We start from the raw sequence: 13,912 nt of genomic DNA on the forward strand, positions 1-13,912 counted from the left end.
ATGTCAGAACTATTCGACATAATAGGCAAATATTTCTGAAATAGAGAATATCAGTAGATTTTTATGGATAGTTCTATCCATCGCTTGTCATCCTCTAAGATTAAGCTAAGCCTAACAGGTAATGGTTTTATAATTTTTCTAATAGGCTAGAGCATCGCAGCACCGTACCGGGATATCCGACCTCGTGCACTCGAATCGTCCCACGCACCAACAGAGCATTCGCTCAGTGCACTGTGTTCGTTCATGCCCTGTCGCTTGTCGATTTTGATCTTCTGTTCTGCCACGGAGGCAGAGCAGAGCAGAGCGCCCATCATAAACTCGGTAATCCCACACACAATCGCTTTTCGTTGCCGGAGGTGACGGAACTGAGCCGAACCTCACATCACCGGCAAACGTTGATGACGATTTGGAACAAAAAGGCACCTATCGTTGAAACGCTCCTCTGAAAAACATACAACATTGATGATGATGGGAAACGATCCACATATTCGCCCGCGACTGGCGACGTCCTCACGGTCGTCGTCAAGACCAAGAAATAGGATTTTAATCTCATTACCGTTTGTGATCTAATTAAATTTAATACAGAGCCATAAAAATGAACGGTTATGGGCACATCACGAGCGGAGGCGATCAATAAACGTCGACTTCCCTTTCGTCTGCTGGTGCTGCTGCCAAGCTGATCCGCGACTGACGACTAGAGTGTTTTGGTGAGTTGGGATGGGGCTGAGCCCGATTCCGAAGCCGCGCCACGCCGTGTGTGTGATTCATGCTCCCGAATGGGTGTTGCGAAATTTCCAAGAGCTGTCATAATCCCCTCGCCGCCACATGAGGGTAATAAGACCGATTTCATGGCCAAAATGCTCAACTTCGTTGAATGCACTACTTCTGCTTTTGTTTGACCATATGTCCATTTCTAAACATGTCAGTGCTAGTCTCGTTGGCCGTCCTTACGGTTACTGTTGGGATAGCGTCCGGACTCGTATTCTTGTACAGGTATACCTCGATAGTACGTACACCTCCGCTTCGTTTAGTGTACGTATTATCGAAACGTACGTACTATCGAAGCACAAATTTTTAACATAATTATTTTTTATTTTTAAGTAAAATGATTCCTAATATTCGATAAACAATAGGAAAAAACATTGGGGCTTTCCCAATAATTACGTAACGCTTCTAGAGTACGCTGTTCTCAAATGCCAAATTTAGTAATCATGATCATATTGGACCTCAAAAATTAATTTGAATGATTACGTGTTTTCGAAGAAGTTGTTTGGTGTGTTAGGACCATTCTTTTGAAAGTATAACTCATATGATTAATCTACCTAGAAGTGAGATGAATATTCGATTTTTATTCATTAGAAATAGCGTGCTAATGACTTCAGCAAAGTTATATAAACTATCATTATAAAAAAAACTTTGCCGAGCAAAGTTTTTTTCTATCGGTTTAATTTTGATAGATTTGAGCCATATTTTGTGAAAAACCCCTTGAAATTCAGAAAACAGTGTGCAGGGGTAGAATAGAGTCCTTTGGAGATTTATAATCAATAATACATTTAAGGACAAACGTCGTGAAATCCCGTTTCAAAAGTGCATCAGAACTTCGGACGCACAAATCTCAAGAAGCAGGCTTCAAACAACAGTGCATTTTATTATTCTGTTCTTGCTTAGAAAGCTTTAAATAAGAAGATCAGGTGCGCTGGTTTTGTTTATGAAGAGATTTGTGCCTCTGAAATCGTAAGTAGGTCCCATAGTCTGTCATTCTGGCGACCATTTTGGGCTTCTAACAAGTCTGTCCTTAATTGCCATCAGTATGTTCTTACACCTATAACAAATGAAAAACAGGAACTGCACATATTTGTAGTTTATTTCAAATTCATTGGTATTAACACATCAAAACTGTTTCGGATATCCAAGAAATTCGTATGTACTCAGTGAGACAATCTGGCACCTGCAGTCTTCTCAAAAATATCCAGTCGCATTTGGCGCAATCTGAACTGCGTATTGATCGACCACCCATTTTCTTCTGCATACCTCAAAACCAAGTTAAGCCCATTTATTGCTGCTTCGTCGGTAACAACCGGAGAATTGTCGTCGTCAGGAGCTCCTTCAAGGTTGACAGTATCGATGGAACAGTTGACGTCTTCCGCTGCAGATAATGTCGAGTCAGCTAGGTTGTACGAGTTGATATCCTTGTCAGGGTTCAGCACACTATCCACAATATCATCATCTTTCAAAACCTCGCAATCTTCATCTTCCTCATCAACGGCACGATTTTCAAGAAGTTTCTTGGAGATATTCTGCAGTTTTTCTCGGAGTACAGACAATGGCTCGTCATCCTCATCTTCAATCTGCACTGGATCATAAAGCATGTTCCAAGACTTTCTTATGGCATCCGAAGGAACGCTATCCCAGGCTTCTGCTACCCAGAACATGGCATCTTTTATGTTAATATTCTTAACATTTTCATGAAAATCACCTGGACGACCCATCATCTCTTGCATCAATGTTTTCCGATATCGCAATTTGATCATTTGTATGATGTTTTGGTCCATCGGTTGGACAATGGCGGTCGTATTGGGAGGAAGAAATTCGGTCCAGATTTTCCCATCACGAGTCTGCAAATCTCCGCCAGTGAAATGGGCAGAGCAATTATCCAAGACCAAAACAGCTTCAACAGGAAGATTTGAATCTTCCAAGAACTTGGTAACGCGGGGAACGAATTCATCAAAAAACCAGTTTTTGAACAAAAACTGCGTCATCCACGCATTCTTGGATGCTTTGTAGTACACAGGCAGCTGCCTAACGTGCTTAAGTGCTCTAGGTTTCTGCGACTTGCCAATGAGCATTAACGGAAGCTTGAGAGATCCATCCATGTTGGAACATGGCATGAACGTTACTCGTTCCTTTGCCACTTTCCTTCCAGGAGCAGATGTGGCACCTTTATCGACGTACGTTGATGTTGGAGTGTTCTTAAAAAACAATCCACTCTCATCGGCGTTAAAAATTTGGCATGGAGACAACTGTTTGTCTCGCACTTTTTTCGAAAAGTTCTGAACGTAACCTTCAATGGCCGCCACATTGCTTGAAAGTTTCTCCCCAGTGATCTTCAACACCCTGATCTCGTGTCGCTGAATGAACTTTTCAATATATCCACGGCTACCAAATTCCCCTTCTCCGACAATTTTGTTGAAAAATGTCTGGGCTTGTACTTGCAGCATTTCTTGACTTACCGGTACGTGTTGTTGACGTTTTTGAAGAAACCAAATGAACAAAGCTTCATCAACTTTCGGGTACCGTGGCATTTTGAAGCGCATCCGTTTCCCTAGTTCAGAGCAGAACGAAATGATATTAAAGGAAAAACAAAATTGGAATGATAGATTTACCGATTGCATGATGCGATTGTGAAGCCTGCTCTCGAATTTTCTGCTTCGATTGTCTGATTGATGTAACCGTTGATCGCGAAGAGATGTTATGCTTCACCATGACCTCTTTAGTAGACATCCCGTTTTCCAAATCATCGATGATTTGTAGCTTTTTGGCAATCGGAATGTCCACTTTTTTACGCTTCTGACCAGTTTGCTGTTGTTTCTCCATTTTAAACACTTAAAACCAGCTTGAAAACGAAACAAACGCTGCGATAACAAATGTTGTGTTTACACCTTCAATGAAGCTCTACGCTTTCGCTTGAATCGGTTGAGTAGAAAGGAAAAAGACCGATTGAAGGAAGTGATCACAGACGAAGAGAATGAACATTCAACGAAAAGAACAAAAGAAAATCATCCGCGTTGTCACTACACGGAACTACAAATCAACCCAAATTTAAGTTGTTTTGACGCAATCCCGGTCTTCCGTGGAATTACTCAAATTTGCGTCAAACAGCGATAGTGGTGAGTGAGTAGTTCTCGTTTGAGAGCGGCAAAAAAATAACGCAGTGGTTAGTTATTTTCACCCAACGGAGGCCTCAATTGACGCAAATTTGGGTTAACTCAATAAAACCCAAATTTGACTTCTTCCACGGAAGAGCAGCGGATGCGTCAGTGCTTCTCTCTTTGTTTTCGACAACATTGCGGTGGGGCGAAGGAGAAAACAACCCAACTCTGAGTTAAAACTAATAAACTGCTAAATTTGAGTTTTTAAAACTTATTCTTTGGGGTATAATATTTTTCCGTGTAGGAGCTCGAATGCGGCGATGAATTTTGACCACAGAGAACAGACATCCAGGCTAGAACAAATTTTATTCAGAAAGTTGTGTAAGGATTTGAATCTTCACTTGAGTAAGGTTGCAAACCAATGCACGATGAAAACACTAACGCCACCAAACACCATATTGCCACAGTCAGTGGTGAATTGAAACATTTCAAGAAGTGAATTAAATTAGTATGGGAAATTAACTGATTGCAGCGCCACGATGTTGCCACTTGTGTTGTCGATTTCAAATGGCCGTTAAATTCCTTACACAGTTTCGGAACTGGACTTGGATGTCTGTTATCTGTGTTTTGACTTCTCTTGCTTAAACAAATGTGCCTCTACAGTGAGGTACACTCTTAACAACTTCTAGTAATGAGTGACAGCAATGCGTTATTATTATTATATTTTCAACGTTATATCGAGCGTTATTACATTTCAAATGCAATAAATTTCAACACTTAATGAATTTACTTATGTTTTTAGCAATTGCATTGAAAGATATTTAAAAAAATGAATGGGTAGTAGGGCGACGAAGGGTATTAACGGCAGGTTTTTTTCTCTTCGTTATGGGGGGTTTTATGGACCGAATTGCCTGAAATTTGGGCGTATAACTCAGCTCCCTTTTTGGGCGTATAACCCCCTCCCTTTCTCACGTAACCACTTTTGTATGGGCAATTTTAAAATTTTACTTAAAGCATAATACAGCGCTAGAATCCTCACTTCCTCCTGGCGTTACGTAATATTTCAACGAACCGTTATCTGTTTGAATATAAGGCAGCATCCATTTATTACGTAACGCTAAAATCGTCATTTTTTAAGCTCCACCCCCCTCCCTAAACGCTTTTTTTTTGTATGGAAATCCTAAAATTTTTGTATAGACCGTAATACTCGGCCTTACTTCCCTAAAGCGTTACGTAATTTGTGGCCGACGCCTGAAACAATTCTCGCAGTTTACTGCACATCTACGTACTAAAATAATGTTTTTCGTAGACAAAAAAAAAACATAAAAAATGATGTACGTACTATCGAGGCAAAATGTACGTACTATCGAGGGTACGTACTATCGAGGGTGCGTACTATCGAGGGTACGTACTATCGAGGTATGACTGTACAAGTTAAGGAACTTCGCTATTACGATAAGCTCATCGGGCGCTACCGAGACGACCTCTCTTTGGCTGGCTTGGCCATAGGGTACGGGGTTGCCCATGGTGGCTACAACGTTTCCACGATCTTTTGCAGCATCAGCATCTCGGGTAAGGTTTCTGTGGGTGCTGATGCGCTCTTCGTTTTGGCCATGACTACTCTGTAGGCATCAGTCCAGGCGGTCGTGTTGGCTGCCTGGAAGAGAAGCACATCCGCCCACGACCCTAACCTAGTTGTTTATGCCAGTTTGCGCCAATTTTTGGGTAGAGATCACCTTGGCATTGTGGTGTTGCATGTTCGGTTTAGGGTTCCGTCTAGATCATCGCCGGATAGATCGTCGGTGTTACCCCTCAAAAAAAAAATCACTTCCATATTCCACCTTGTGTTGAATCGCCAGATGCCCACTGTGTGTGCACCCATCATCAACCCTCCAAGCCGAGTTAGGGTTTAGACCGGGTCTCCATAAGGTCACATCAATGATGGACTCTGCACCGTTCCTACTGTAGGACTTCTGTCGCTCTCCATCCAAATCCACGTCCAGTTCAGCCATAGCTTCAAGTAGAACTCTCGCGCAGCTTCCCCGTTCAATCACCCAGACGTTGAAGTCTCCACGGATGACCACGGTTCTCAATCCCACTAGTGCACTTGATAACGAATCCAGTATATACGAGAACTGGTCCATCAGCCACCTGTGGAGAGGCGTAACGCATAACAACTGCAGTAGTACACCCCGTTGATCTTCGCAATTGCGAAGCTCTCGTGCGACGTGGACATTATTTCCTGGACCGAAAAATGATCGGCTGTAGAGATCATTGCCAGCTCGGCCTTTTCCGCTACCCATTTCCCGTTATCGAGAGGGATGTGGTATGGGTCCGATAGTAGAGCGATGTCTGTACTTGACTTCGGGACTGACTGCAACAGCAACTGTTGTGCGGCTTCATAGTCGTTCAGCTTTTGCTGAGTAACCTTCATTATCATCGGTTGGTTCGACCTCCTCGCGTTTCACCCGTCGTGTTGACCTTATTCGCCGTCCAAATCAGGCATTTTGGTGCCGAGTTGCACTAAAGTTGCCGATGGCATCCGCACTTCTTACAGAGTATGCTCCTGTCAGGGCCTTTACAATTCCAATACTTGTGTCGTTGTTCGAAGCACTTGAAACACGCCTCTGATGGCTCGTAGATGTTAAGTGGGCACACCGATCAGCCAGCTCTAATCTTTCCGACTGCAGTCGGCTTGTTTACCGGGTCTTTCCGCAGACGGATCTATGCACTTGATGTATCTACCTGGAACTGCTGTTTAAAGGCAGCTGTGAGCTCGTCTGCGTCGTATCGTTCAGGTTTTTACACGGGAGAGTCGCCTCCGCCGTCAGGGCTTTCACCTGCACTACCTCACCCAGTACCTCTTGGGCTAGTACCTAGCAGGAGGTACCCGTCTTGGTCTCCCTCTGCTTTAGCACTAGCATCATCTCTCCAGTTTCTGTTTTCATCCGCTCCCAGCGGTGAGGGACGATTTTCGCATACCTTTTTCCCAATCTTGAAGGATCTTGTGGGATGTGAACATTAATTAGTGGCATTCTCCTTCGGTGTCCTTCCCCTATCAAGCGTCGGTGACAGCAACCATCGTGACGATGTGGGCAGTGTGATGCTACCTCATTGAGGAGTGGAGCTTTGGCGGAGCAAGTCGCATCCATCGCGAGGTCCCGTATCCTGCCAAGTGATTCTACTGTAGTTTGCCGAAATGACTGAGAACGGACTGTTCCGGTGAGTTACACAATATTCACTGATCCAATGGTTCTCTTTCCCTTGGTCCAGTTGACTCCTAGTTTTCTTAAGATTGGCCTCTTGGGGCTTCCCTGCATCTTGCGCGTTTTGCAACCGGCTTGGGAGCCTTGTTACTCGTGTTGGCTGTCCCCGTCCTCTTTGACGGTCCACCCATCTCAGCCAGGTGCTTCTTGACACACTCCCCCCTACCCCTGGGGCCGCACCTCTTTGACAGGTATGTTATGTATGCCATGCAGCACGAGCCATGGTGCGGTTTGCTCACTCCCCTACGGCTTCAGCGAGCTGCATGGATTCGTGCGCCATCGTTCCAATGCCAGCAAAGAAGAAGCTGAACGTTTGGCAACCGTTGTCACAGTTGGTTCTCGGTCATTTGCCCAAACGCTGTTCGGTCAAATGCCGTTTGGCCGAATGCCATTTGGCCGAATGCAATTTGGACGAATGTCGATTGGCCAAAAAGAAATGATGAACTTAGTGCTCATGCCATTGTTCTCTTCCACATAAATGTAACTCTAAACAACAGTCTACTTATGATTTAAAGAAAGAAAAATCTCCAAAAAATATTCGCAGAATGTCAACTAATCCTTGAATGGTAAAACTAGAAAGAAAAGCCTATGATTAAGAGAAGGAAATACCTGATGAACATATTTCATAAAACAGTTTTTATGAATACTTTTGAACACAATTCGGCCAAATGACATTGGGTCAAATAATCCATTCAGCCAATTGACATTCGGTCAAATGGCATTCGACCAAACGGCATTCGGTCAAATAGCATTTGGCCAAATTATATTCGGCCACACGGCATTCGGCCAAATGGCCGGACACCGTCACAGCGGCCGGTGCTTTGGTAGTTGGAGGTTTTAGCAGGCTGCCTTAATGGGGATGTGCTGTCCAGTGTCCGTCCACATTACGCTGAAGGGACTGCCAACGGTGGCAACGGATAGCTGGCGCGACACAACATGTCATTCTCAACCGCTAGATGTCAGAACAGAGCTGTTTCATCCGCTCCCCCTTGGGGAACAGATGCTTGGTGACACGTTCCTCCCCTCAATCTAGCTCAAGTCAAGAGGATCGTACTTCCTCAATCTAGTTGAAGTCAGCTGAATTATGACAAATTTTGCCTTGATGAATTACGTGTAATCTCGCGAAACTTCGTTTCAAGGCGTCATTGGCTAAATCATTGAGCTTGTTTATCGGTTTAGTGTTCTATGAGCATTTAAATAGTCAGTGTTTAAAGAAGGCTTAACATTTGTTTAATACAAGAAAACACAGAACGTAGTTAACTACAAAGACATATGGACTGTTCATAAACCACGTAGACCAAATTTTGGTCACCTCAGAATAGTAGACTTTGAAAAATTGAAAATTTGTATGGAGCGTAGACTTTGGCCAGACAATCCCCCCCTCCCCCCAAAAAGTCTACGTGATTTATGAACAGCCCCTATGAGGTACAGTAAAATCTAGCAAGCAAACATTTTATCTTAAGAAAATATCTCAAAAATTCCAAGTTACGATCAGGATTTCGATCTGCTTGCCTCCACATGTGCCATAATCATCAACATCATCATCATCAGCATCAACTTCGTAGGTGCATCGGATTTTCTTGCCTTTCTCAGCACTCCAACTCAAAACCACCCGAAAATTACCCCGGGCCTATATTTTAGGATAATGCGATCGAACGGGAAAAAAATCGTTCGAAACAAGGCCGTTCGGTTCGCTCAATTTTCCTTCCGACGGCCAAATCGCCCTCGTAAAATCTTATCACCTCCATCAGCCCAAGTGTCTCAATTTGCTGCGCTCTTTTTAATTAAGTAGCATTTCGATCGCGCATTCAACAAAAGGCTCCACATTAAGCAAAACGTTTCCCATTTACCCAAATGACCCGAACCCGACTCATAAATTCGTTTATCGATTCGCTTCCAATTTGCCGGCGACGACGACGCACTGGTCCGGGCACTGCATCTCCGATTAAACAAGAGCTTCAATTATCTCCGGGCAAGATCGGACTACGATTGCGCTTCCCAGATCGATCTGCGGCCTCTGCGCTCCACCTCGCAATTCAGGGCGCGCTTTCTATCGGAATGTTAAGTCATCTGGACGAAAAATAAAGCGACAAATCTGGTGACCCAATGGGCATCTCTGGCGGTTGTTGGTGGTGTCCCACTATAATTACCGAATGGTCCGGAACGAGGTATGCGAAAAATGGACGACGGGGAATTTCGAACCAGTTTGCCCATTGGTCTCAGCGATGATGATGAACTGAACCGAACCGAAAAAATCGTAACAAAACGCTTGATAAAGTCATAAATTTTTATGTTTACTCGAAAGTATAACTTTATAAGGATTTATGGCCGGCTTTATGGTACGATTTGCTCAGAGGTATTGTTTCGCCCTTGTGCCGGCACGACTCCACCATAAGGGTCCAGTGCGTGCTCCGATGGGGCTCGTAACAGTTTTCTCGCCTTTTGGACAGTGATTATTTCGGTTCCCTTGAACCGGTTGGGTATCCGTCAATGGATTTAAGTTGAATGGAAGTGATGCCAGTGTTTTTGGAATTAATTTGAATATAATATTTGACAGTTATTATTCTTGACTTGCAAGTACTTCGAAAGTTTTCTTGAAATTGATGAACGGATGAAGCATCGGAATCTGGCATTTACGGCATCAATTTGCTATACGATAAAGATCTGATCAGTTGTCGACCTACTGTCGATGAAGCCGACTGCTTCCTATGAACTCATTCGTTTTAAGTGACATTTATTCCTTTTCTGAACCCGTCTTGATGAGTTCAGGTGTGAAGCCATTATTATTAGCTGCTTTTTTGGTTTTGAGCTGGGGAATGGCATCCTTAATTTTCCCAAATTTTATCAAAAGACAAGCTTGGTTGAATGGTTAAATTTTGTGATGTTTATTCATGGAATTCAAACACTTCATGCCAAATTTCCAAGATATGCTGGAACCGGTTCCGGTAGCGAAAAAAGGATTTTGTAGAACCATATGCTGCTATACAGTGCAGCTATGTGCTACGGTGCTACTGCTACACGAATTTTCACTTGTATTCTATTCAAACAAAGGTCATGCTAAGAGCAAAATAGCTGGGATTTCTTTACGAATTCTTTCAGGGACACCTCCAGAAATTCCTTTAGGCATTTATTCAGGAACTTCTCCAGAGATTCTTTCATAAATCCCTCAAGTGGCTTGTCCAGGAGTTTCTCCTTCGTTAATTCTTCTATGGGCATCTTGCATGGTTCAGATAGTTTCCTTTCCAGGTTTTGTTCAAAGAATTGCTTCAAGAATTCCTTCGACGATTCCTTCAAAATTTTTTACACATACTTCGACAAGGTTGCATCGACGAATTCCTTCAAGAATTTTTCCATAGCTTCCTTTCTTTCATATTTTTTCCTACAGACATTCTTCCAGGAGTTTGTTAAAAAAGGTTTCCTGGGATTTCCTAAGGAATTCCTCATGGGATTGCTTCCGAGATTTCTCCAGGTTTTCCTTCAAGAATTTCACCAGGAATTCACCCGGGAATATTCTCTGTGTTTCTTTCAAGAACAACTCCAGGGAGTATTTAAAAAAAATCCTCCAAGGATTCCCCCAGGAACACTTTTTATAATTCCTTCAGGAGTTCCTCTTGGAATTCTTTCAAGAACTCCTACAGGAACTAAACCAGTATTTCCTCCAAGGATTGATTAGGGATTCCCCTGGGAATGCTTCTAAGAATTGCTTCCGAGATTATTCCTGGTTTTTTTACTTCAGGAACTGCTACAGAGATTGCTCAAGGAGTTTCTCCACGAAGTCTTCTTAGAATTCCTTCAGGGTTTCTCCAAGGATTCCATCTGCAATTTCTTTAGGACTTATACCTGGGATTCCTCCAGGAATTTGTTCAGAGATGCCTCCAGGAATTATTCCAGGGATTTCTCTGGGAATTGCTGCAGGGATTCCCCTAAAAATTCATTCAGGGATTAATTCAGAAATACCTTTAGAGATTCCTCCAAAAATTCCTCCAAGAATACTTCTAGAGATTCCTCCGTTAATCTCGACGGGCATTCTTCTAGGATATCTTCCAGGGAATCCTTCAAGAAGTTCTGCAGGGCTTTACTCGGGAGTTGCTTCTGTGATTCTTTCTGGAACAATTTATTTTAAAAAATCTTCCAAAGATTCTCCCAGGAACTGTTTTTAAGGTCCCCCAGGAATTCCTCATTGTATTTTTTAAGGAACTCTTCCAATAATTGATTCAGTACTTCCTCAAGGAACTGTTAAGGGATTCCCTTGGAAGTTCCTCTGGAAATTGCTTCCGGAATTCCTTCTGGATTTTCTTCGAAAACTCTTCTAAGGATTCCTCCCAAATTTCCTCCAGGAATTCCAATGAAAACTTCTCCAGGAACTTTTTCAGGGATTTTTCCAGTGATTTCTTCAGAAATTCGTTCGAGGATTTCTCCAGGACTTCCTCCAGAGATTTCTCTGGAAATCCCTCCAGAAATTTCACCAGGGGTTTTTTCAGAAACTCCTCTGAAATTCATCTAGAAATTGTTGGAATTCCTTCAAGGATTTTCCCACCAATTCCCAAAGGAAAACCTTCAGGAATTCCTCCTGGCATTCCTCCAAGATTTTATCCAGGAATTTCCTCAAGAACTCCTCCAGGAAAATCTCCAGAAATTACCCCAAGATTGTTTTCGGCAATTTCTCTAGGATTTGTTCCAGGAAATGCTCTTGGACATCCTTCACAAATAATGTCAACAATTTCTCCAGGAATTTTTCCAGAAATTCTCCTGGGGATTTTTTTTCAGAAATTCTTCCAGGAATACCCTCAGAAATTTTTCAGGAATTCCTCCTGGATTTTCCCAGGGATTCCTTCAGGAAATTCTTTAAGTCCCTTTAAGGATTCTTACTGAAAATCCTCTAAGGATTTCTTCAGAGATTCTTCCAGGAAATTCCTGGAGGAATGCCTTAAGGAATTTTTCAGGGGATTCTCCAGGTACTTCTTTACAAACTTTTTCTAGGATTCCCTCAGGGATTCTTTCAGGAATCCCTCCGAGCATTTATCCAGGAATTCCTCCAGAAATTCTGCTAGAAATTCCTCCAGAATTTTCTCAAGGGTTTTTTTCAGAAATAGAAAAATAATGGAATAGAAATGGAAATCTCCAAGAATTCTTCTAGAGATCCCTCCAAGAATTTCTTCAGGAACTACCCCAGGAATTTCTTCTTGAGTTGCTGCTGGACATCCTTCAGAAATTATGTCACCAATTCCTCTAGGATTTCTCCAGGAATTTCTCCCGAGATTCTATCAGAGATTTTTCCATGGGATCTCTTCAGGAAATTCTTCGAAGATTCTTCCAGGAAATCCTCCAGAAGTTTCTCCAAGGATTCTTCCAGGAAATCCTCTAGGGATTTCTTCAGAAGTTCTTTCACGAAATTCCTCCAGGTATTCCACCAGGAATTTCTCCAGAGATTCCTCTAGGGATTTCTTCGCAAATGTCAAGTATACCCCAGGGATTCCTTCAGGAATTCATTCGAGAATTTCTCTAGGAATTCCACCAGCAATTCCGCTGGAAATATTGCCAGGAATTTCTCAAGGGTTTTTTTTTTCAGAAATATAAAAATAACAGAATATTCGGTCACATGTATTGTCTGTGTGTAGATGTGTTTAATACATAAGCGATAATAAATCAGTTGCCTCCCGTTCACTGCCATGGCAGGTTGTGCACTCAAATGTGTCTACTCGTTTTATTCTGAAATCACAACGTAGAATAAGTATTTGTCAAAACACAGAAATAGGAACACAAATCTCCTCAGAATTTCACTGGAGGTTCCTCTCGATATTCATCCAGTAGTTCTTTCAACATCAATTTCCACAGAAATACCTCTAGGAACTCCTCCATTTATTCCTACTGAATTTTATCCAGGATTCTCCCTAGGAGCTTCTCCAGGAATACCTCCAAGAAATGCCACAAGTTATGCCAGCAATACGTCTAGGAATTTTTCCTTGAAATCCTGTAGGGATTTCTTCAGAGATTCTTCCAGAAAGTTCTCCTGGAATACATTGAGGATTTTTTCAGATATTCATCCAGACATTCCTCCAGAAATTCCTCCAGAGATTCCTCCAGGAATTGCTTCAGAGATTCCTCCAGGGATTTCTCCATGATTTTTCCATGGATATTCCCAAAGATTCCATCAGGGAATCCTCCAGAAATTCCACCATGAGGTTTTTTTTTTCAGGAAATCCTCCTGGAAGTTCTCAATTGATTTTTTTTTTTTTCAGAAATTTCTCCAGCAATTCCTCCCAGAATTCCTCTAGAGTTTTTTTTCAGGAATTCCTTCCGGAATTCTCCCAGGGCTTGCTCCAAGAATTAATCAAAGAAATATTTCAAGGAATTCCTACTGGGTTTAGTCCAAGAATTCCTCCAGGAATTACGCCAGGCATTTGCTCAGAAATTTCTACAGGCATTCCTCCATCAGTATCTTTAGAAATTTTCCAAGAAATTGTTTAAGGGATTCCTTCAAAAAGTCTATCAGGGATTTCTACAAGGATACCTTCAGAAATTTCTCTAAGATTTCCTCTGGGAATTGGTCAAGAGATTTCTTATGAAATTTTTCTAGGGATCCTGCCAGAATTTATTCAGGAATTTCTCCAGAATTTCCTCTAAGAAATCTTCCTGAAATTTATCTAGGATTTCTTCTGGGATTTCTTCATGCGATCTCTTCAACTTTTACTAGGTTTTCCTCCCATAATTTATCCAGGAATCCCTACAACATGTTTCTTTTCTGAAGTTCTTCCAGGGATTCCTTCAAGAATTCTT

The 13,912-nt window shown here is 42.3% G+C and overlaps 1 protein-coding gene across 1 annotated transcript; it reads right to left on the reverse strand.

Annotated features, from left to right (window-relative positions):
• Positions 1-1,928: 1,928 nt before the first annotated feature.
• On the reverse strand, positions 1,929-3,594 carry LOC134290769 (jerky protein homolog-like). Its single transcript, XM_062857966.1, has 2 exons — positions 3,384-3,594; positions 1,929-3,322 (listed from the first exon to the last, which is right to left on the reverse strand). The coding sequence occupies exons 1-2, from the start codon at positions 3,592-3,594 to the stop codon at positions 1,929-1,931; spliced, it is 1,605 nt and encodes a 534-aa protein (XP_062713950.1).
• Positions 3,595-13,912: the final 10,318 nt, after the last annotated feature.

Source organism: Aedes albopictus, chromosome 3 (genome assembly GCF_035046485.1).
Source record: "Aedes albopictus strain Foshan chromosome 3, AalbF5, whole genome shotgun sequence".
Lineage (NCBI taxonomy): Eukaryota > Metazoa > Arthropoda > Insecta > Diptera > Culicidae > Aedes > Aedes albopictus.

Excerpts from the sequence above, each read along its gene's own strand:
- LOC134290769 (XM_062857966.1), bottom strand. The coding sequence starts at position 3,594 with ATGGAGAAACAACAGCAAACTGGTCAGAAGCGTAAAAAAGTGGACATT. Across the intron at positions 3,323-3,383 it reads ACAATCGCATCATGCAATCG|GGAAACGGATGCGCTTCAAA; the intron begins GTAAATCTATCA and ends GCTCTGAACTAG.